This window comes from Liolophura sinensis, chromosome 8 (genome assembly GCF_032854445.1).
Source record: "Liolophura sinensis isolate JHLJ2023 chromosome 8, CUHK_Ljap_v2, whole genome shotgun sequence".
Classification (NCBI taxonomy): domain Eukaryota; kingdom Metazoa; phylum Mollusca; class Polyplacophora; order Chitonida; family Chitonidae; genus Liolophura; species Liolophura sinensis.
In genome coordinates, this window is record NC_088302.1 from 10736789 (window position 1) to 10762120 (window position 25332).

At 41.2% G+C, this 25332-nt stretch overlaps 1 protein-coding gene and 1 long non-coding RNA gene across 2 annotated transcripts; both read right to left on the reverse strand.

The window, feature by feature from the left end:
• Positions 1–1694: 1694 nt before the first annotated feature.
• Positions 1695–21105, reverse strand: LOC135473049 (scavenger receptor cysteine-rich type 1 protein M130-like). The gene is made up of 12 exons (XM_064752834.1): positions 20946–21105; positions 19633–19793; positions 19276–19447; positions 18653–18819; positions 17457–17610; positions 15689–15870; positions 13713–13863; positions 5913–6091; positions 4537–4602; positions 3085–3208; positions 2543–2598; positions 1695–2282 (listed from the first exon to the last, which is right to left on the reverse strand). Exons 1-12 carry the CDS (start codon positions 21035–21037, stop codon positions 2260–2262), a joined length of 1527 nt encoding a protein of 508 aa, XP_064608904.1. The 5' UTR covers positions 21038–21105; the 3' UTR covers positions 1695–2259.
• Positions 21106–21867: 762 nt separating this feature from the next.
• Positions 21868–25030, reverse strand: LOC135472215 (uncharacterized). The gene is made up of 3 exons (XR_010444513.1): positions 24845–25030; positions 23266–23482; positions 21868–21994 (listed from the first exon to the last, which is right to left on the reverse strand). It is a non-coding gene; the product is annotated as an uncharacterized LOC135472215 (long non-coding RNA).
• Between the last annotated feature and the right edge of the window lie 302 nt (positions 25031–25332).

Consider the following 25332-nt stretch of genomic DNA (forward strand, 5'->3'; position numbering starts at 1 on the left):
AATGTTATGTTTTTTACATATGACTTCACATTCTATCAATGTCAATATTTAAACTGGGTTTTATTAAACCATGTTGCACGAGAAATGTTTCGCACCACCGTGCCGTTATCGTAGATATCCCAGCCGTAAGGAAAACTCTGGGTTCTAGTGGTGCAACAAGAAAAAGTCAGAATTTTGCGAATAATTATTGGCACAAAGAAACACACTTTAGCCTAACGACATAGAAATTAAATCAATAGCAATCATATGGAGGAGTAGGAATAGACAGCCTAGATTAAGAAGTTTCTCAGAGCTCTGAAAAACGGAGTAGTATACGTATCATTTTACGATATTCATTCACTTGCAGAAATTTGATGTAACGACATCGGACGCACCTTGTATTATTCGCACGGATATCTCTATAAATTGTATAACCGATTTTGAACATAACACCTGAACAGACGAAGCTGATATTTCGTGAGAGGTAATTATTTGGCCTATTCTTAAGCAACAGTAAAAATTGCATTGGAATTGCGCTAATAATTTCTTTTTTACCGGTATCAAAAATCGCCCGTTTGGATGTTTACTTTTCCTCATTTACTTTGAAGTATTTTCATTTTTATACATGGATAGGTAGAGGAATATTAAAAAAATATGTAATACATTTTATAGCTTGATTTTATGCAAGATTTAAAATATATATGTATATACATGTTCCTACACTGCATATCTTCACGCGTATATGAAGGCTACATGATGAGGCGATTTTTGCCAGAGAGTACATTCATATGACGGCATGGCAGGTCTGGGGTTAAACCACTGCCTAGACCATAGTGTAGATAGGCATGTTCTACCTGAAGAATTTGAAGATCAATGGGATAGAGATATCCGTAAATTAATAAGAATTTCTGTGGACTATTTGAATATTTTGAACACATAGAGACCTGAAATTTTGTGATCTTGTAAATTATTCGTTATTTTTGGCACCGAGAACTAAATGTTGAAGGCAAAACACTTTTCGGGGGATCCCTGTGAATACTGTTAATACTTAACGATTCCACTGGGTGATCATATTTCACGTACAATACATAGGCATGTTGAAGTATTTACTTCTTAAGTGTAGTGATCAGATGTAATATGGTTAGAATAAAATTCCATTCCACAGTTTTGAAACCTTAGAAGTTTAGCATTGGGGATATTGCACTGACGGACAATTCACTCCGAGTAGCCATGTTGTGGTAGCCCTTATGAGCTTGGCCAATCACTAGCACTGAAAGCGTCACGAGATAATTGGCTGTCGCATCAAAAAAACCTATTAGTTCTCGATTGTCAGTGTATTGTTGTATAGTGGATAGACAGATATCGATGCAATAAATTGGATTTTGAGGTTAGTTTAAGTGTTAAACCGATGTATTTTGAACCAGACAGTAATGAGCATTTATGAAACATTAACATGCAGATCTTTATACGCGTCAGTGATTCGAATTTTATAAATTGTAGGCCTTGTGTGATGTACCGATTTGACTCATTACATATACATTTTCAATACAGCTTTTTTAATTTTATATAAGTACGCAGACTAACACACATCACACAATAAAGTGAAATATTAATGCGCAATTTTTATCCAACATGGAACTGTGATAAATATGTTGATAAATCATAAGCAATATGTTACATATACATACACTTGTCGACACATAAACACCTCTTAATAGGCTTGTTATTTAATAATGAGTCATTTTTATTAAAACTAAACATTATATACTCGTGACGTCCAGTACAAACTTGAAACCCCTGTGCTGAACAGAACAGTGTATACGAGTGGCGGGCCTACTTCACACAAAAGTGTGCATTGCTGTAGTATCATTTAGTGTGTCAAGCACATGTGCTTCTCTGGCGCCCGACACACCCAGGAAACGTTGCTAAATCCAGGGTTATCGTCCTTGGTCTACCCAGGATCCACTTCAGATAAAATTATGCATTACTGTGGTATTATTTAGAATGTCATGGCACAAGTGCTCTCTTTGTGCCCAAAACATCCAAGAAACATTGCTAATTCCAGGGTTATCGTCCTTGGTCTACCCAGGATCCACTTCAGATAAAATTATGCATTACTGTGGTATTATTTAGAATGTCATGGCACAAGTGCTCTCTTTGTGCCCAAAACATCCAAGAAACATTGCTAATTCCAAGGTTATCGTCGTCTATCTAGAGATCTGGACAGGACGGAATGTCTTCAGCACAGCCTTCCCGCGCCGAGATGGTGATTGTTGCTATTCACCACCTGCATCGGAGCAAGTCTGAAAGTAGATCGAACCACATAACGTGAAACCACAGGTTATTCATCGTTTGATGGCTGAAAACCTCACAATTGTGTCACAATATTCAGCTTATACTGATGACTCCTTAGATAATAGCCAACCTGAAGTTATCCTGTGATTCATCGACGTGAACAGTTGCCTATTAATTTTTGCACACAAGAAAACTTTTGATGTAAGTACAGAAATAATTATTCTCGCCTTATTGCTAATAAAATCCCGTTATTTGCCCAATCACTTACAGGTTGAAAGCCTCCACCGAGGTAGGTTGATGAGCGTCCTGGGTTGGATGCTACACCTAGAAGTCAAACATAGGCTATTAATATGTCGGATGAAGACAAACTAAGCTCACTTGACTAACTTTCGTTCATTTATTAATTTGATTGCTGATTTACGCCGTTGAAAGGTGACGTACACACTTGTAACCTATGTAACCAGGTCTCATCGGTTACGCGTATACCATATGCTGACTATGACATTGCTGTAGCCGTTCTGGTTCCACTCTCAGTGGTTCAGCATTAAGGAGATAGTGCAACGAGTGGTTGACCTGTATCAGTATAATGGCTTCGGCAAGTCGTCTCAGTTAAGCAGTACTAGATAAAAAAGCGTTCGAAATCTGTCCTGCAAGACGGAGGCACATTACATGCACTCTAGGGATTCCGTCATATGACCGATAAATTGTTAAGAACAAAGTTAAACCCTAAGCACTCACTCACTGACTCTACTCTCCATGCTGTAATCTTTTGTGTTCAAATGTGGCAGACGTACTGACATGATGAGTTACCTGCTCCACGGCATCTCCGAATGACGATATACGTTACAACTCCAAAGAATGCCATGACTATCACTGACACAACAGTAAAAAACGACGAAGGTTGTTGTGCCCGTCCTAGTAGGTACCGAGCCCTCTGTAAGCAAACATACACAGAAATAATTAGTATAAAACCTAACTGACGAGAGACCGGATTTCACAGGTTAAGAGTGACCATTTGACAACTATCACAATGTCGTCGTTACTCTTATGTAGTTACACCATATTCATTTACAGTATAGAGACGCCACAAATGATGCCAGTCAAACTGTTCGGACAGCAGAAATGACACCACATATTCCACTTTATCCAATGGCAATACACGGAAACCATTTGCTACAATGCCAGTCACAATATAATGACAAGAGACATGGCACCTCACACGACATATGACACCACACACGGCACCAATCTAAGTAACAAGATATTGACACGACATATCACACCACACACGGTACCAATCCTAGTAACAAGATACGGGCACGGCATATGGCACCACATATGGCACCAATTCTAGTAACAAGATACCGACACGACACATGACACGACATACGACCCATGACACCACATACGACACCACACACGACATCACGCCTAGTAACAAGAAACCGACACGACACATGACACCACACTCAATACCACGCCTGGTAACAAGGTACTTACACGACACACCATACCACACACAACATCACACCTGGTAACAAGATACTGACACGACATATGTCACCACATATAACACCACATTAAATAACAGTACATGACTACACATGACACCGAATTAAATCGCAGTATAGTGATACCACAGAAAACAGCACATCAAGTCACAGTACACTGACACTACCACACATAAAGCCACATCAAGCCTCATTATGCTGACACCGCACACAACAGCACGTCAAGCCACAGAATATTGACACCGCACACAACAGCACATCACAGTATGCTGACAATGCAAACAACAGCACGTCAAGCCACATTATGCTGACACCGCACACAACAGCACGTCAAGTCACAGTTTGCTGACGCCGCGCACAACAGCACATCACAGTATACTGACACCGCACACAAAGGCGCGTCAAGGCACAGTTTGCCGACACCGCACACAACAGCACGTCAAGCCACATTATAGTGACACCGGATACAGCAGCACGTCAAACCACAATATGCTGACACCGCACACAACAGCACGTCAAACCACAGTTTGCTGACACCGGATACAGCAGCACGTCAAAAAACAGTATGCTGACACCGTACACAACAGCGCGTCAAGTCACAAAGTCTCAGCATACTGTCATACGTAAAACCATATACATGTATACGGCAGCGAAATAAAAATTCTTCATCAATCTTGTGAAAATATATGTCGTAACCTCCTTGGAATATCGCGTTGTCAAAACAATCGTGGTAATCATAGGAACTTCTTACTTGTGGGTTTGGCTTTACAGCTGCTACTTCCATCCCGACATGCCGGGGACTTTCCTGTAGAAATGGCTACAATGATAAATTACATATAATACACAGAAATACCATCATTATCGTTATTAGGGATTACACTCGATATAGAGCAGATAATAGTGCTGAAAATTGTTTGATAGCTCCCCCGGTTTCGAACCTGCAATTTGAGAGTGAGGCACCTCATTGCGAACAAATACATGCCAGTCCAGACCCCACGGCCAACGTACACACTTCCCACAGGTATTGGTGGTGTAACAACACGATTTGCCATAAAAACGCATTTTACAATAGTCGTTACAACTTGCAACTCACAGAGTGTTTTTTTTGTAATAACATTATTGCAAATGGCAACAACCATTGTGGGTTTTTGTAAAAACGTATTCCTTTCTAAAATTGGTTAAAAAATTCACTCTGCAAGTGGCTTTTTCATAATAATTATTATAAATTGCGTTTTATTTACAAATTGCGTTAGCACCTATATAGCGCCATATGTGTCAAATATGTTCTCAATGGAAGTTATCGCCATTATTCTCATTCATGACATCTATTAGGTTAGACTTGGTTATCTTTAGATAAAATTTTCCAGGGTTTCCTTGAAACGAATAAATAATTACAGAAAGTCATTCTGGGACCTGCAAATAAAAGTTGTAATAATTATTACAAATTGCGTTTTTATTACAAATTGCGTTGTTACAGATGGTAGCTAGGTTGAACGACGAATAACATTTATTACCTTCCGGTGATCAGAAATAGCGCGGCTGATTAGAACATTAGACTGGCAGATTTTATCTAGAAAGTGGATTTTCAGTAGGGATTAAACCTCCTGGATAAAGCACAGATTTAGCGATGTCTCCAGAAATAATCCCTGATAACATTTTTTTACTTAAAATCTACTTTCTAAATGACATCTGTCAGTCTTATACAATAAAATATGAAATGTTCGCTCAAGATGGATTGTGACCTTGTGGTTAGCGTCCTAGCGCAGCGCAGTGACGTATAAATGAAATATTGTTTAGTACCATTCCAGCGAAAAAATAAATGCATAAATTAATATGAATAGTGAGCTTGTGGTTAGCGCCCTTGTGCAGCGCAATGACGTATAAATGAAATATTGTTTAGTACGGTGTAAAATCCATTCCAGTGAATAAATAAATCAATAAATCCAGATGAGTTGTGAGCTTGCTTGGTCTCATGTTGTTTCATTAGTTGTAAAAGCAATATCTGATTCCTAATCTTGAACAATACCTACCAATATAAAATGGTTTATTTCTTTCATACCCAATACCTTAAATAGCTATATGGGCTTATGCTTATATCTACGCCACCACCAGCTCTTTGCTACCCACCTTTGCGCCTTTTGCACTCTATTGCTACAGCCAGATCGTGACTGCAATTGCTCACACCTACTTTACTGTAGGGACATGAAAGGATGTGGCGTTCCTTGCCCGTACATGTTACAAAATCCAGAAAAACCGGACCCGTCGATAATGGCCTTATGTCCGTGGACAGAACTTTTGCTTGGGTGCTAAAACATAAAATCACTCATATGTGTTTAAGACATGTCAAACGAAATGTTAAGCAGAAAAATCGTATTTATTAGTAAGCCAAAAACATAGTGGATTTCTTATCAACACGGTCTAATTTTTCAACACACACCAGTCTGTTACTGGTGTAAGCCTTTAAACAGACAATGACCTTCTGATATGAACCTTTAACCAGGCAATGTCCGTGTGATATAAACTTTTAAACAGACAATGTCCTTCTGATTTGAACTTTTAAACAATGTCCTTTTGATATGAACCTTTAAACAGACAATGTCCTGCTGATTTGAACCTTTAATAGACAATGTCCTTCTGATATAATCTTTCAACAAAGCAATGTCCTACTGATGTGAACGGTAAACACCACAGTTTGTATTTGATGTGAACCTTGTACACAGATACCCACCTTTGAAAAAGATCTGTTTGTCTTGTTAACCTCAAAACAGAAGTTAAAAATATGAGCATGGCCCTTAAAAGACTTTCTATCCTTCATCTTACAGCTGTCAAATTTTCACTTAAATATTGCATTAAACTGTAAGAAAAAAGTCCATGTCTCAGTGGCAAAGGTTTGTCTGTTCCGTCCACTCCCAGCTATCATGGTCACTCGGTATTTTTACGAGTTAAACCTCAGAGATTTGTCAACAAATAAATATAAACGGGCGCACACCCGGGAATAAAACAACGACCACCCGCAGGTTGTTGGAAGACCTTCCAACGTACAACCTGAGAGGAAGCCAGGAGGACCTGGCCTTAAACTCACAGTGATCGCATTGGTGAGAGGCTTCTGGGTAATTTTGCTTCACCTGTGGGGTCTGTGGCTTACAGATTTATTTTCATTGGTGTATAACGTCAAGCTCACCAATGATTCACTTTTCATACGGCGGCGATGGGTTGCATGGGTGGGGAAAACGAAGTGCCAGAGGTAACTATATCTACAAACTTTCCCACATGAGACTCACGGATATACACGCCGTATTGATGGCAGACAAGTGGTCATTAGTGGACGGTGTATCGTACAATCCTGTCTGTTTTATGGTCTACAGAGGGCAATCTGTTAGTAAAAACCGTTAAAAAGATTAAAAGATTCAAATCCATCAAAGACAACGTTCGATTCAAAACAATTGATTAAGTGAATTCTGACTGGTTTATTCGCTTCCCGCAAGTGAGCCTGTATACACTGGTGAGCAGAAAAATGTCATGGCGCATGTCCATGTTACAAAGAGCCAATCAGAGTTCTCCGACGTGATGTACATGTTGTTCTTGTGATTGGATCTTTTCGTCTCTCCGTCACAGGACTGTCTGCTAGACGCTGCGGTACGAAATTTTGCGGGACAAACGAATCGACAGAAGTCATATGCTGACAAAGGCAGCGTAATAGAGAGTTAACATCCTTTTTACTCAGATGAATCTGTCAGACTCTTCTTAATAGAATCGCCGGTAACTAGCTGACAGTGGAGACAGGATTTCCGGGGTTAAGCTTTGTAGCCTAGGTCACGCTTGATTAAATCTACCATACCTAAAATTCAGCTTAGGCTATCATCGCCTTAAGATGCCTATCTCTAACACCAGCCAATCAGAATCGATTGTGTCTCCAGAACGTTAAGGGAAACGTGAATCCCAATGTTGTACCATGCGATATCTCGAAGTTCAGGAGGAATGATCTCAGTACTTAAGTGCTACATCTGATAATAATGTTTTTTACCAGTTTCGATCAAGTGGGATATTGGGAAAGCCAACGCGACTGACGGAAATTTTACATGTGTATTACTGTTCAGATTCTTATTAGAGCAGCCAAGGAATGCTGTGGTGTTAGGAAGGCTGTGGAGTTAGGAAAGCTGTGGAGTTAGGAAAGCTGTGGAGTTAGGAAGGCTGTGGAGTTAGGAAGGCTGTGGAGTTAGGAAAGCTGTGGAGTTAGGAATGCTGTGGAGTTAGGAAAGCTGTGCAGTTAGGAAAGCTGTGGAGTTAGGAAGGCTGTGGAGTTAGGAAAGCTGTGGAGTTAGGAAGGCTGTGGAGTTAGGAAAGCTGTGGAGTTAGGAAGGCTGTGGAGTTAGGAAGGCTGTGGAGTTAGGAAAGCTGTGGAGTTAGGAAGGCTGTGGAGTTAGGAAGGCTGTGGAGTTAGGAAAGCTGTGGAGTTAGGAATGCTGTGGTGTTAGGAATGGTGTGGTGTTATGAATGGTGTGGTGTTATGAATGGTGTGGTGTTGGAAATGTTGTGGTGTTAGGAATGCTGTGGTTTTATGAATGCTGTGGTGTTAGGAATGCTCTGGTATTAGGAATGCTGTAGTGTTAGGAAGGCTGTGGAGTTAGGAATGCTGTGGAGTTAGGAATGCTGTGGTGTTAGGAAGGCTGTGATGTTAGGAATGGTGTGGTGTTATGAATGGTGTGGTGTTGGAAATATTGTGGTGTTAGGAATGCTGTGCTTTTATGAATGGTGTGGTGTTAGGAATGTTGTGGTGTTAGGAATGGTGTGGTGTTATGAATGGTGTGGTGTTAGGAATGTTGTGGTGTTAGGAATGGTGTGGTGTTATGAATGGCGTGGTGTTAGGAATGCCTTGGTTTTAGGAATGCTTACTAAGAATAATTACCAGCTGCAATATATTTGTGAAAACGGAGATGCTCTTTAAATAAAATGAAATGAAAAATGTGAAATCCCACTGTGACTACGCTTGATTAAATCTACCATACCTAAAATTCAGCTTAGGCTATCATCGCCTTAAGATGCCTATCTCTAACACCAGCCAATCAGAATCGATTGTGTCTCCAGAACGTTAAGGGAAACGTGAATCCCAATGTTGTACCATGCGATATCTCGAAGTTCAGGAGGAATGATCTCAGTACTTAAGTGCTACATCTGATAATAATGTTTTTTACCAGTTTCGATCAAGTGGGATATTGGGAAAGCCAACGCGACTGACGGAAATTTAACATGTGTATTACTGTTCAGATTCTTATTAGAGCAGCCAAGGAATGCTGTGGTGTTAGGAAGGCTGTGGAGTTAGGAAAGCTGTGGAGTTAGGAAAGCTGTGGAGTTAGGAAGGCTGTGGAGTTAGGAAGGCTGTGGAGTTAGGAAAGCTGTGGAGTTAGGAATGCTGTGGAGTTAGGAAAGCTGTGCAGTTAGGAAAGCTGTGGAGTTAGGAAGGCTGTGGAGTTAGGAAAGCTGTGGAGTTAGGAAGGCTGTGGAGTTAGGAAAGCTGTGGAGTTAGGAAGGCTGTGGAGTTAGGAAGGCTGTGGAGTTAGGAAAGCTGTGGAGTTAGGAAGGCTGTGGAGTTAGGAAGGCTGTGGAGTTAGGAAAGCTGTGGAGTTAGGAATGCTGTGGTGTTAGGAATGGTGTGGTGTTATGAATGGTGTGGTGTTATGAATGGTGTGGTGTTGGAAATGTTGTGGTGTTAGGAATGCTGTGGTTTTATGAATGCTGTGGTGTTAGGAATGCTCTGGTATTAGGAATGCTGTAGTGTTAGGAAGGCTGTGGAGTTAGGAATGCTGTGGAGTTAGGAATGCTGTGGTGTTAGGAAGGCTGTGATGTTAGGAATGGTGTGGTGTTATGAATGGTGTGGTGTTGGAAATATTGTGGTGTTAGGAATGCTGTGCTTTTATGAATGGTGTGGTGTTAGGAATGTTGTGGTGTTAGGAATGGTGTGGTGTTATGAATGGTGTGGTGTTAGGAATGTTGTGGTGTTAGGAATGGTGTGGTGTTATGAATGGCGTGGTGTTAGGAATGCCTTGGTTTTAGGAATGCTTACTAAGAATAATTACCAGCTGCAATATATTTGTGAAAACGGAGATGCTCTTTAAATAAAATGAAATGAAAAATGTGAAATCCCACTGTGACTACGCTTGATTAAATCTACCATACCTAAAATTCAGCTTAGGCTATCATCGCCTTAAGATGCCTATCTCTAACACCAGCCAATCAGAATCGATTGTGTCTCCAGAACGTTAAGGGAAACGTGAATCCCAATGTTGTACCATGCGATATCTCGAAGTTCAGGAGGAATGATCTCAGTACTTAAGTGCTACATCTGATAATAATGTTTTTTACCAGTTTCGATCAAGTGGGATATTGGGAAAGCCAACGCGACTGACGGAAATTTAACATGTGTATTACTGTTCAGATTCTTATTAGAGCAGCCAAGGAATGCTGTGGTGTTAGGAAGGCTGTGGAGTTAGGAAAGCTGTGGAGTTAGGAAAGCTGTGGAGTTAGGAAGGCTGTGGAGTTAGGAAGGCTGTGGAGTTAGGAAAGCTGTGGAGTTAGGAATGCTGTGGAGTTAGGAAAGCTGTGCAGTTAGGAAAGCTGTGGAGTTAGGAAGGCTGTGGAGTTAGGAAAGCTGTGGAGTTAGGAAGGCTGTGGAGTTAGGAAAGCTGTGGAGTTAGGAAGGCTGTGGAGTTAGGAAGGCTGTGGAGTTAGGAAGGCTGTGGAGTTAGGAAAGCTGTGGAGTTAGGAAGGCTGTGGAGTTAGGAAGGCTGTGGAGTTAGGAAAGCTGTGGAGTTAGGAATGCTGTGGTGTTAGGAATGGTGTGGTGTTATGAATGGTGTGGTGTTATGAATGGTGTGGTGTTGGAAATGTTGTGGTGTTAGGAATGCTGTGGTTTTATGAATGCTGTGGTGTTAGGAATGCTCTGGTATTAGGAATGCTGTAGTGTTAGGAAGGCTGTGGAGTTAGGAATGCTGTGGAGTTAGGAATGCTGTGGTGTTAGGAAGGCTGTGATGTTAGGAATGGTGTGGTGTTATGAATGGTGTGGTGTTGGAAATATTGTGGTGTTAGGAATGCTGTGCTTTTATGAATGGTGTGGTGTTAGGAATGTTGTGGTGTTAGGAATGGTGTGGTGTTATGAATGGTGTGGTGTTAGGAATGTTGTGGTGTTAGGAATGGTGTGGTGTTATGAATGGCGTGGTGTTAGGAATGCCATGGTTTTAGGAATGCTTACTAAGAATAATTACCAGCTGCAATATATTTGTGAAAACGGAGATGCTCTTTAAATAAAATGAAATGAAAAATGTGAAATCCCACTGTGACTACGCTTGATTAAATCTACCATACCTAAAATTCAGCTTAGGCTATCATCGCCTTAAGATGCCTATCTCTAACACCAGCCAATCAGAATCGATTGTGTCTCCAGAACGTTAAGGGAAACGTGAATCCCAATGTTGTACCATGCGATATCTCGAAGTTCAGGAGGAATGATCTCAGTACTTAAGTGCTACATCTGATAATAATGTTTTTTACCAGTTTCGATCAAGTGGGATATTGGGAAAGCCAACGCGACTGACGGAAATTTTACATGTGTATTACTGTTCAGATTCTTATTAGAGCAGCCAAGGAATGCTGTGGTGTTAGGAAGGCTGTGGAGTTAGGAAAGCTGTGGAGTTAGGAAAGCTGTGGAGTTAGGAAGGCTGTGGAGTTAGGAAGGCTGTGGAGTTAGGAAAGCTGTGGAGTTAGGAATGCTGTGGAGTTAGGAAAGCTGTGCAGTTAGGAAAGCTGTGGAGTTAGGAAGGCTGTGGAGTTAGGAAAGCTGTGGAGTTAGGAAGGCTGTGGAGTTAGGAAAGCTGTGGAGTTAGGAAGGCTGTGGAGTTAGGAAGGCTGTGGAGTTAGGAAGGCTGTGGAGTTAGGAAAGCTGTGGAGTTAGGAAGGCTGTGGAGTTAGGAAGGCTGTGGAGTTAGGAAAGCTGTGGAGTTAGGAATGCTGTGGAGTTAGGAAAGCTGTGGAGTTAGGAATGCTGTGGTGTTAGGAATGGTGTGGTGTTATGAATGGTGTGGTGTTATGAATGGTGTGGTGTTGGAAATGTTGTGGTGTTAGGAATGCTGTGGTTTTATGAATGCTGTGGTGTTAGGAATGCTCTGGTATTAGGAATGCTGTAGTGTTAGGAAGGCTGTGGAGTTAGGAATGCTGTGGAGTTAGGAATGCTGTGGTGTTAGGAAGGCTGTGATGTTAGGAATGGTGTGGTGTTATGAATGGTGTGGTGTTGGAAATATTGTGGTGTTAGGAACGCTGTGGTGTTATGAATGGTGTGGTGTTAGGAATGTTGTGGTGTTAGGAATGGTGTGGTGTTATGAATGGCGTGGTGTTAGGAATGCCATGGTTTTAGGAATGCTTACTAAGAATAATTACCAGCTGCAATATATTTGTGAAAACGGAGATGCTCTTTAAATAAAATGAAATGAAAAATGTGAAATCCCACTGTGACTAATGAGATTGCTAACGTCTTTTGTGCGGTTTGCTTTTGTGCATATTGGCACAGTGTATTTGTCTTTATAAATTCAATTTTATTATTCAGGTAGCATTTTTATCGCGTGGAGAAACTGTTGTCCCCTCTACCTCATCTCCTGTTTACTTAAAATAAACCAATGGCCAGTTTGATTTAGAACGTTCAGGCTGACTATACAGGAGACTCATTATACAGGAAACAGATTATATAGGTCACTGACTACACAAGACACTGACTATACAGGGCACTGACTATACAGGAGACTCACTATACAGGAGACTGGCTATACAGGTCACTGGCTATGCAAGACACTAACTATACAGGAAGCTGACTGTACAGGGGGCTGACTATACAGGACAGTAGCTATAGAGGTTTCTTTCTATACAGGAGTGACTATACATAACACTGACTATACAGGAGGCTGACTATACAGGACACCTACTATTCAGGAGGCTGACTATACAGGACACAAACTATACAGGTACTATATTATACAGTGTCTTACTATATAGTAGTGACTATACAGGGGGCTGACTATACAGGACACTGACTATGCAGAACGCCTACTAAAGAGGAGACTATACAGGACACCTACTATACAGGAGACTGACTATACAGGAGACACTGACTATACAGGACACTGACTATAGAAGACACTGACTATACAGGACACGGACTACACAGGATACTGACTATAGAATACACTGACTATACAGGAGACACTGACTATACAGGACTCTGACTATACAGGAAACTGACTATACAGGAGACTGACTATACAGGAGACTGACTATACAGGAGGCTGACTATATAGGAGGCTGGCTGTAGAGAAAACTGACTAGATAGGACACTGACCATACTGAGCACTGACTACGCAGGACAACGACTATGCAGGAGACTGACTATACAAGAAACTGACTCAGCAGGACGGCGACTATATAGGACACTAACTATATAGGAGACTTGGTTATACTCCCCAATGTGGGCTTTGAGTGCCGAAGACAATAATTATACAAACCATAAGCCTGGCATACACGGGAGCTCAAGAGACAACTCAACTCAGCCTAAATCAACCGGTCACAAGCGCTCGTGTATGCAAAATAACAATTCGACTCAAAAGAAATCAATGCTAGCTGTTTGTACACAAGAGTGCTTACGTCCAACGATTGTGTAAAATAACATCACTTGTCGGTTGGCGAGTGTACTAGGACCAATTCCGCACGCAACAATTTAGTGGAGTGGCATTTTCAGTCCCCGTGCATGTCCAGTTTTAAGCGGAACTATCTGCACGCAGTTTGAATGTGGATGCATATTTGCTGAATCCGCTCGTTCACACCCTAGCCCGTCACCTCCCTCACCAAAAAGTCTTTGCCCGTAATGTTGTCAAAGTAAAAATGGCCTACCTCCGAAGTCCCATTTGTCGACAAGCTACTTTGGCAGCCTGAGACGAAAAGTGCCTCCTGCACACTGTTCCCCATCGGCCGTTCACGGACACTTCCAGACGACCAGAGGTACTCGATGGTCCACCCACCAAACGCATAGGCAACGTCTCTCCTGTATGTCATAAGTATGATAAGAGACAAATTTTAGCCGATCCTTAAATTTATGTCTGGGATAACCCGTCTTTATGCGAAAAAAATGGCAGGCCAGCAAGTACTTCTTTGTTCCGGCTGACTAAAATGATGTTATGTTTAGAAATTATGAGAAAAAAAGTGATGAATGAAATTATTAAAAGTAAGAAAAGAAGTCCATCAAATGCACCATAAAAATTTATAGCGTCACCCTCCCTTTGGGGGAGTCAGTCTGGTTACCCAGAAAGAACACGTATTTAAATGATTAAGTAATGCCTTCCGTAATAATCAATGCCGATATCAACTTCGTATGGATTCGTTAGCGATTGTTTTATTTTCAGTGAGCACTGCATCCAGATCGATCTCCATACTTCTTTAGTCAACACCGCAATATATCGGTGGTCTCCATTTTTTTTTATAGTTAATGCATTTTTTTTCATCATAAATCTAAATTATCTTTTAGGCTTTTAGGCACCTCGAAGAAAAACAACTCAGTCAGGTCTACCATGCTGATGCAGTAGCTCATCTCTTGAGAGGGGAAAACTCAATGAATAAAAATGTTGCTGATGGGGAATTTGTAATGTTAACACTGCCGATGGTCCTTTTACGAAAGAGATTATTCCTTTTAGTGTCCCAAACCCAATAAGAAGGTGGAAAAGTGCGTAAAATGTGTGCAGTGAGGACCACCAGAAACCATATGATAAGAATGAGAATGATTATGGCTTAACGCCACATCGGCAATATTTCAACCATATCGTGGCGACCATATGATAAGAGAGGAAACATTATGTTAATGAGGTTAATTGTTTTGTGGATTCTAAATTAAAATATAAATGAATAAATGAACGATTATGGTCTGGAGCTACTTCAGAAATATTGCAGCCATAATGTGGCAAGAACATGTTTAAAAGATGGAAATGGTTTTCATTGCAATGATAACATTTAGAATGAAACAAAAATAGACGGATATTTTCGAAACAAGTAGAACAAATTTGAATGACAAGTTTGATCAGCAGAACTCATTTAATATTGATTGTATATAGTTCTTATACAATGGTTTCCAGTATCATGAAGTATAATTTTTATACAATAAACTGAAAAATATGCATTGAATATTTAGCAACACTGAATTTAACCATGGCACATAACACACCTTAAGAGCAAATCTGAAGTGGATCTGCATGTACATGTATTCTGTTCACCGGGCCCACACGGGAGAGCTCCAGGTTAATCGATTTTCACATTAAGCTTCTCTACAGGGCTGAGGTCTTAGTCTTTTTACTTCCAAAGGGGGGAGTAAGTGATTTGCCTTTTAGTCTTCGTCTTCAAACTGCTTTCTGAGTGAAACTTTTGAGTATCCTGGCAATTCTTATCCTACCTCTCAGTCTAGGGTATAATTATGTTCTCTTCGAGAATACAAAAGCTTTGGAGGTTTACCACAAATTGATGCTTCTTGAAAATATCAAATCCGCGTAGTGGACTTAGATATTAGGAGGGCTCGTGTGGAAAAACTAATTGGCTTAATATCTACAAGCTAATTACCAGACTGTCAACTTTGACCGTTTTGTCAAAATGACCCGGAAAACGTAGCATAAACGCTCGCTAAATCGTAGAAGCTAACCCAGGATTTCTTTGACAAACATATATGACAGAATTGCGCTCAGTATATGTTCTATTTACGCACATAATTTTAGGCGTCTACGAGATCTGATTTGAAGGATATAATGACCAATAACTTTGTCGAAAGGCGTCGCCTTATTGAGTACACATTTCGTATGCATGTGACTGGTGTCTGTAAGCTTACTTACTAAGCGTTTTGCAGGAAACTGCCACATCTTTGTCATGCGTACACAGACCGGATGTTGCTGTCCTCCGGGTACATGTTAGCAAGGACGTCTCATTACCCTTACAGTTGAACGCATAAGGCCAAACGATCGTGTTTAGATCTGCCAGTCCGAAACCCTCATTTGGCCAGACAGTTGCATGGAATCTGAATGGAAGAAGTAGTTTTTATCAGTCTTGGCGGCCATATAAACATAACCTGTTAACGAATGAAAGTTGTAACCGCATTCAGAAATAGCCCCTTTGTATTTTCCCCAGGGACCGGCACACATGACGCAACACGGAATAGGGGTGGTGGGAGGTAAGGGGTTGGGGTGGGGTGGGTGTGGGGGAGTCTGGGGAAGGATGTACACACCACAGATGGAAGGAGACACACACAAAAAGCAAAGCTTACATAACCGCAAGTGATGGTGGTGGGGGAGCGTCTTAGCACACGCTAAAGCGGGGCATTCCATTCGAAGGTGTCAGGAGTGGCTCAGTACACACACTACATCAGAGCTTACAAAATTTGCACACACTAAAGCAGGGCTTACAAAATGGGTACACACCACAGTTTGGGGCTAACTTCGGAGATGGATGTTTTGGCGGCATATACTACAATAGGGAACACTCTGAACGATGTTGGAGCGACACACACAACAGTGGTGAACACTGTTAGGGATGTTGGGGACACACTCACCACAACATGAGAACGCTATGAGGGATGTTGGAGCGGCACACTTTACAGTGGAGCACACTGTGAGGGATGTCGGGGCGGCACACACTACAGTCGGGAACACTGTGAAGGATGTCGGGGCGGCACACACTACAGTCGTTAACACTGTGAGGGATGTCGGGACGGCTCACACTACAGTGGGGAAACACTGTGAGGGATGTTGCGGTGACCCACACTACAGGGTGGGAACACTGTCAGGGATGTTGGGGTTGGCACACTCTGCAGTGGGGAAACACTATGAGGGATGTTGGGGTGACACACACTACAGGGTGGGGACACTGTCAGGGATGTTTGGGCGACACACAATACAATGGAGGAACGCTGTGAGGGATGTTGGGGTGACACACACTACAGGGTGGGAACACTGTCAGGGATGTTTGGGCGGCACACAGTACAATGGAGGAACACCGTGAGGGATGTTGGTGTGACACACACTACAGGGTGGGAACACTGTCAGGGATGTTTGGGCGGCACACAGTACAATGGAGGAACACTGTGAGGGATGTTGGGGTGACACACACTACTGGGTGGGAACACTGTCAGGGATGTTGGGGTGACACACTGTCAGGGATGTTGGGGCGGCACACAGTACAATAGAGGAACACTGTTAGAGATGTTGGGGTGACACACACTACAGCGTGGGAACACTGTCAGGGATGTTGGGGCGGCACACAATACAATGGAGGAACACTGTTAGAGGTGTTGGGGTCTCACACACTACAGCGTTGGCACATTGCGAAGAGGGATGTGTTGGCCTCGCAGACTACAGCAGTGGCACACTGCGAAGAGGGATGTGTTGGCCGCGCAGACTACAGCGGTGGCACACGGCGAAGAGGGATGTTGGGGCGGCACGCACTACAGCGGTGGCAGACTGCGAAGAGGGATGTGTTGGCAACGCAGACTACAGATTATATTAAATCTGATTTACGTGGGTTCGGGTCTTGTATTCCAAAAACGAACTAGAAACAACTGAAATCCAGTCTAAATTCAATGGCTTCCTTTAAAACTGGATGTTTTACCTCCTTGGGAAATGACGTCTTTCTCTACAGACGACTCCAGCTTCACGGTCAGAGAAACCCTGGCTGCAGAAGGTCCACCAAATGTGACCGAGCTTCATCTCGACACGACCCACTTTACCGTCACCTCCCACAAGACGAACTTCGTAATCCCGAACTGCAGTGCAAAAAGCGAAACACACAGGGGAATGAATATCGTCAGTCAGAGACATGCTAGGCCCTTCCCTAAACTGACTTCTGGCTGACGAGGTCTGGGAAAAGCCTACTCGCGGTCCATTCTCCTATATCCAATTTTGGATTTTGTACGTTGGGCTGTTTCACTCTGTTGCATTCTTAAACAGTAATTCTGAGTGGTTAAAGGGATTCTCAACATTGAAAGGCGCTGTTTGATAGATTTGTGCATATGACGGAGATGTACGGTGATCTGAGACCCTTTCAGAAAGCATGCATCAAACCATTATTCTATAAAGTGATGAACAACAATCAAATAAACATATAAACAAATTTCCTGACAGCCTAAAAGGTACAGCTTTTAAAAACATCGCAAATTTGGAGTTCCAATGCGAAATCAGTGGGAAATCTTTATATCATACCGAGAGCTCATTATGGGAAATCTTTCCATCAGCCGAAATGGGATATTTCCCCAAGACAGCTAATAAATAATCTTTAACAACATCATTAACGAGGAAAAAGCTTTTTGACTGCACAATTCCTTTGCTACGGTCCTATACTTATAACACATGTCTGCTATAATTCCCGATAAGACTATTTGCAATTAAACACAAATTAAAACGAAGATTGTCAAAACATATCACCTTCACAACACAAAAACTTGCTCCAATTTTGAAATTTAACAGGTATACAGTGATGACTTACTACCTACTTGACCAATGATTTTCTACCTGCGTGAGGTCACATTCCCGACTGATAATTTACGACCTGCGTGAGGGCACATTCCTGACTGATGGTTTACGACCTGCGTGAGCGCACATTTCCAACTAATTTCCTACTACCTGCGTAGGCTCTCATTTCTGACTGATGATTTACTACCTGGGTCGGCTCTCATTTCCGACTGATGATTTATTATCTGCGTGAGAATGCATTTCTGACCAATTTCCGACTGATAACGTACAAAACGAGCACACAATTCCGACTGATGACTTTAAAAAACTAGCACACAATTCCGACTGATGACTCACAAAACGAACACACAATTCCAACTGGGCCGTTACAGACGTGGGACACTTCTCTGGTACACTCAGACAGGCTTTCCTCTGTGCCGCTGCATTTAAAACGCACATTCTCGATATCCGGCCTGTTATCCCACGTAAAGATCGCACTTCCGGGGATCGCACGAACGTAAGTGCTGGAACAGACACATTTATAGTTTTAAAATACAGCAACACTAAAAGAAAACACACACACAATTGAAATAATTACTATAAATACTATTATATATATATATACATGTATGTTTGCGACTTGGAGCCAAATGATCACATAGAAACCAACACAGGTGGTGAATTTGTGACTAGAGGCAGAAAAGATCATAGAAACCATCACAGGTGGTATATTTTGGACATTAAGAAACCAGCACAGGTGGTACATGTATGTTTGCGATTCGGAGCCCGGTGATCCCATAGAAACCAACACAGGTGGTGTATTTGTGACTAGAGCAAGGGGAACCCACAGAAACCAACACAGTTAGTATATTTGCCACTCGGGCCAGGTGAGCCAACAGATACCAACACAGGTGGTATATTTAAGACTCGCGGGTTTAGCACACAAAAAAGGTCTCTCATCCCATGCGCAAAATTCCCACCTGGGCTGTCTCATTTCTCGACACGCAACTTTGGCTACATTATCATCTATGATTCTGGTGTCACACACGGGCGTCCAATTCCCCCTGAGGTACACTTCCAAACGTCCTGTTGTTCTCAGTAAAGTAATGGACTTGTCGAATAGTCGTGGAGAGAAGTCCTTCCTTACTCCACCTACAAGGAATTATGTTAAAAAGTACTTTGTGCAGATTATTTATAATTGATATCCTGGTATTTAATTTAATGGGTCTGTGTAAATATCACTTGTTCTTAGGAATGCGCTATTCAGCCAGAAAAAATGTGCTGCTATGCACTGATGATAACTGATGACTTATTTAACATTCATATAGGCCTCTTACATTCCACAAAGGCGGTGAAATTACACGGTATAGCATCTGTCATAGGGGCGTGAGGACATTCGATGAGTCGAGATTCATTTCCTCTGCACCTAAAGCTGAGTAGCGTGAAATTTGCACCTGGCATTTTAAGCGTGTGATACTTGTAAACCTTCACAACTGAACTGAAAAAGAGAAAATAAAAAACATAGATTGATGAAAGTACCATATCGTGAACTGCAGGAAACCTGTCCGAAAGGCTAATCAATGTGTTATGATTTCCGCGTTAAAATAAGTAAGAAGTTAACTCTGCTTTCAACAACAATGTATTTACCATCATTGCTTTGTTCTATTAATGTTTAACGATGAATTATAAAACTGTTATGTAATTGTGTATTTATTTCATTCTCTATTCAATTAATCTTACTGTTACTGAATTTATCACCAAAGAGTTGTCTAGGATCCTGGACCGTCAATCATCACAGCGATTTTTCTAGTCCTTAAACGGTTCTTAGATTTTTCCCTGGCAGCTGAAAGTAGGCAAGGTAAGATAATTCGGCTGCTACAACACATACATATTTAACGTCAACAAAAGACGTTATACTGTCCACATGGCGCTTTCATTGTGTACTGTTATACTGTGTAATGGAAGTCTGAAGACTGCATTTCATTCAGTAGAGATATTGGATATCTTATTCGTGGAGCCAAAAGATTCTGGCGTATAAACTGTCTTACCAACTGTGTCGTATTCTTTCATTTATTTCATTAATGTTTTTCGCCATTCTCAAGAATATTTCATTTATGGTGACCATCATTATGGTAGGAGGACACCCACGACCATCCGCAGGGTACTGCGTGGTACTAGTGAACTGGTGTTGTCTTTCGTGATGTGATTGAAGGTATGTGTCATTTTGCGGATATTTCAAAAATGGTTATGGCTAAGAAATTCAAGCTGTTTCGTCCTCATTCGGAGCGTAACAGTTGTTGTGTGCCAGTGGAGTTACAATAAATCCTGCCTGTGTCTCATTCCGACATTCGTCATTTGAGCCGTCTTCCGCTGATTTACCGCGTGTGTAAAAACAGCTTTATCCCATTAGAATTCACTGACGTCATCGTTTTGATCCAACTGGTGAATGTTGGTATGTATGGTTCTAATGTTACAAGCTTCAGAAAGGTCAGAAAGTGTATAATCCAGTACTTTAGAAAAGTGCCGGCATTATAGTCCATTAAGGTGCTCTGCTTTATTCCTGGAACGTCTTGTTCCGATTACAACAAAGCTGAAATACTGCATTCACACGGGCTACAGATGATATGTACCGGTATCGAACATTATTTACTCTTTAAATCCCAGTTGCCTGCACACAACCTCAGCATTTCTAACATTCATCTGTACTGGGCAGAAGACCCCCCATTGCACGTTCACCATCATCTCAACGCTTCCTATATTGACGCTCCATCCTCCAGTCAGCCGTACGCCGAAGTCAGGCGAGTCTGGGGCAGGACCTGTACACACATGGAATCAAACGAGACAAATACAACTTTTTCTTGTGACTCAGCCTCAGTTAAATACATTAATGGATTCCGAACTTTGTCGACCTAGCTCATACATGTAAATGAACTTGAAGCCCGCTAAAGATAATCAACGTAAGAGCCCAAGTTTCTAATAACAACAGACAGATAAGTACAAAAAGACGGTATGTTTGGCTTTCAGACTTACACATCATATTTACTAATCCTGGCCTCGGTCTAACTGCCTGCTTCATTCTTTAGGTATCAAAGCTGTACGCCACACAATCAGATTTTCCGTGTGTTTGAAGTAATTCTGAATTCAAATCCGCCAGTCATAAAGAATAGACCATTATAATTGCGATGAATGTAACATTCGCATCGACATGATCTAGTCTGAGCCAACCGCCATTCTCTTCGAATCACTTGACTATATTGCGAGGTTTGAGTCGACTGCTTCAGCCATCATCTGGTAAGTGATAAACCAACTGAAGGTTGATCCCACAAAACATTTGTGGCTGAACCCAAGGCTTAACACGTTGTCAAAATGCTCAAATTTTGGTTTTAGAAGCTGAAGCTTTTACACATTCATCTCAACATATCATTAATTAGGTAGTAAAATTTCAATTTACAGGGCTAAGCTGTGAAATCACATTTCAAAATTTTGACTTGAGTCAGAAATGGCTTTGTGGTATAAAGTCACAGGTATAACTGATAATACTGGTCCTTTGTAAGATACTCACAATATATAATCAAACTCCTTTTAGTTGAACAACTTGGCCCCAGACTAAAGCTGCAGTTTGTTTCACTGGTACACACAACCATGGTAAATTCTGTGTCTGATGGCCAGACATCACTGAATTCTGATTCCGCCCATGATCTGTGAAACGGAAAACAGCTCATCATTGGCGACTTGACCATGGAATACTTATAGAAAAAACCTCTAAAAATCGAAGTAAGCATCATTAATAGACCGCTTAAAACTATGCATTAATATACTTTCATTTGTTTGTTTAGATTTTTGTGACAAGAGTTAAAGGCTTTCAAACATTTGAATTCTAACGTGGGTTTCAGGAACTCTGACGTCACAGGAAGTTTTTCCAACTCTAATCACGACATTGTATGTTGGAATAACTCTTTTTACCCATGAGTAAAAGATTATTGCAATAAGGTTCCCAAAAATGCCTTCCTTCTTGGCAAAATTAGGAAAAAAACTTCCTACATACCGTCAGTATGGCTCATAAAGCCCACCATAGTATTCGAATATTTGAATGCCTTTCAGCTCTCTTAAAAAATTTGACAAATAAATGAAAGTAATTTTACGCATAGTTTTCAATTGTCTTTATGATGCTTCATATTTTAGCTTTCTTTTACTTTAAGCTCATTTATTTGTTTATTTCATTGGGATAAAACGACTCCAGTTTAATGTCAGAGGTCTTTTACTTGTATCACATCTTCTGTTACAAACACGCATACGTCGTGGAAACGATTCAGGTTGTACAGAAAGAGAATGTTCAGCCAAAGTACCGTGTGCGCTTCAGTTATAGGACCCGAATCGGATGGGTTTCTTTCTTGAAAGGGCAAGTCGATATTTGGGGCTTGAAACCAAATTCATAGTGCTGACCACGAAACCTTCACGCTTTGCACACCTCAAAAAATCTATTAGTTCTAACAGGAAAGTCTCTTGTCTGTACATTCTGTTGATTTAACAGAATATGTGCTCTATATTTAATAGAATTATCTGTTACAATGAAAGAATATTCTGCTGCAATAACAGAATACATTCTAGCATCACTGAGACAGATTTTTTTTTCAGAATACCAAGTTGCCGATAACCTAAATAGGAAAATGAGTCTAATTTCTAAGTGTTGCCGACGTAAGTTCCGTATCTTTACTTCGTGTGTCTGGACCAGTGTTTATATAAGACATAGATATATATGGGGTTAGAATCGAGCGTCTGTTGTATGAACTAAGAACAGACTTCCCACGAAAACAGAAGGCTATGTCTCTTGTCTAATAAGACATGTACGGACATCTAATATCAGGAAATAAATTGTCGTTCATTACATATATTCATCGATATACAGAAATTACCACGTTTTCTCAGAACTGACGACCTACAGCTATATGAATAAATAAACAGGTACATACACGTTGAGTTCCAGTTGCGTTTCACATAACCAAAACGCGACCATTTGCGTCGGGTCCCAAAGAATGGCATTGGCATCATAACAAACCGGATACCACGTGGAATTCTCTGCGGACACGCGCACTTCAACCTGCCCCCTTCGTTCCTTCTCCCCACGGACTCTGACCAACTGATCCGCCGACTGGTGATGAATAGTCGTATTTGACAAGTCCCCTTGAACTGTTAAGAGACGATTTTTTTATGCATGACATATTTATTTATTCGATTACTGAAAAATTATTCATTTTTAATACAGATCTCAGGTTTGTGAGTGGACGAAAACGCCATTTTTGATATATAAAAGCATGGTCAACTTCAGCTTGTGTTATGTTTGATATACAGAGCCAGGGTCCACTTCAGCTTGTGTTATGTTTGATATACAGAGCCAGGGTCCACTTCACCTTGTGTAGTGTTTGATATACAGAGCCAATGTCCACTTCAGCTTGTGTTATGTTTGATATACAGAGCCAATGTCCACTTCAGCTTGTGTTATGTTTGATATAGAGAGCCAGGGTCCACTTCAGCTTGTGTTATGTTTGATATAGAGAGCCAGGGTCCACTTCAGCTTGTGTAGTGTTTGATATAGAGAGCCAATGTCCACTAAACTTGTGTTATGTTTGATATAGAAAGCCAGGGTCCACTTCAGCTTGTGTAGTGTTTGATATACAGAACCAGGGTCCACTTCAGCTTGTGTTATGTTTGATATACAGAGCCAGGGTCCACTTCAGCTTGTGTAGTGTTTGATATACAGAGCCAGGGTCCACTTCAGCTTGTGTTATGTTTGATATACAGAACCAGGGTCCACTTCAGCTTGTGTTATGTTTGATATAGAGAGCCAGGGTCCACTTCAGCTTGTGTAGTGTTTGATATACAGAGCCAGGGTCCACTTCAGCTTGTGTAGTGTTTGATATAGAGAGCCAATGTCCACTAAACTTGTGTTATGTTTGATATAGAAAGCCAGGGTCCACTTCAGCTTGTGTAGTGTTTGATATACAGAACCAGGGTCCACTTCAGCTTGTGTTATGTTTGATATACAGAGCCAGGGTCCACTTCAGCTTGTGTAGTGTTTGATATACAGAACCAGGGTCCACTTCAGCTTGTGTTATGTTTGATATACAGAACCAGGGTCCACTTCAGCTTGTGTTATGTTTGATATAGAGAGCCAGGGTCCACTTCAGCTTGTGTAGTGTTTGATATAGAGAGCCAGGGTCCACTTCAGCTTGTGTAGTGTTTGATATACAGAGCCAGGGTCCACTTCAGCTTGTGTAGTGTTTGATATACAGAACCAGGGTCCACTTCAGCTTGTGTAGTGTTTGATATACAGAGCCAGGGTCCACTTCAGCTTGTGTTATGTTTGATATAGAAAGCCAGGATAAATGTGCTAACACAAAATAAACATACATATACTACCACATATAGTACTAATACCTATCATGTCTATGAATAGCACAAATTGTGAAATTCGTGAAAGAAAGCCAAGAGGAAAATAGGCGAATACACACTTTGTAACAAGCTGAAATCTTGTCCCTGTCAGTGACTTACCTGTGAGAAGTAAGCCTGTGATACATGTACCAAGGGTGAGAATTGTGGATGGAGTCCACATGCCCGAAAACCGTACGTTAGATTCTTCTAGTCCCATGAGTCAATCCAAACCTTCCACACCATTCCCTCTTCAGGTCACCAGTGGATATTAACTAACTATGAGTCTGCGTTTGGTATGAATCATGTTTTTAGTCAACCTTAAAAACCAAAAATGCTTGTATTTGTGAGCAGTGAACAGATTAGGCTACAGCATGATGTACAATATTCGTTCCAACCCAGTGACTGTAAGTCGCGTCAAAGGCCAATCCACATGTATAAAATGAGGGAATGGTGTGGCTTACAAATATTCATGTATACACACACACACAAAAACATACAAACATGGCTTAGAAACACACTTTCGTCTTACAATAACTCCCAACCTATATATAGACATAAAATGAAACTTCTAGAGGCAATGGTGCGAAACATCATAACCATTGCTTTGT

Coding starts and splice junctions, on each gene's coding strand:
- LOC135473049 (XM_064752834.1), bottom strand. CDS start 21,037: ATGATGGTGAACGTGCAATGGGGGGTCTTCTGCCCAGTACAGATGAAT. Junction 4,603..5,912: donor AGAGTGCAAAAGGCGCAAAG/GTGGGTAGCAAA, acceptor TTATCATTGTAG/CCATTTCTACAGGAAAGTCC. Junction 2,283..2,542: donor TCGGTGGAGGCTTTCAACCT/GTAAGTGATTGG, acceptor ATCTACTTTCAG/ACTTGCTCCGATGCAGGTGG.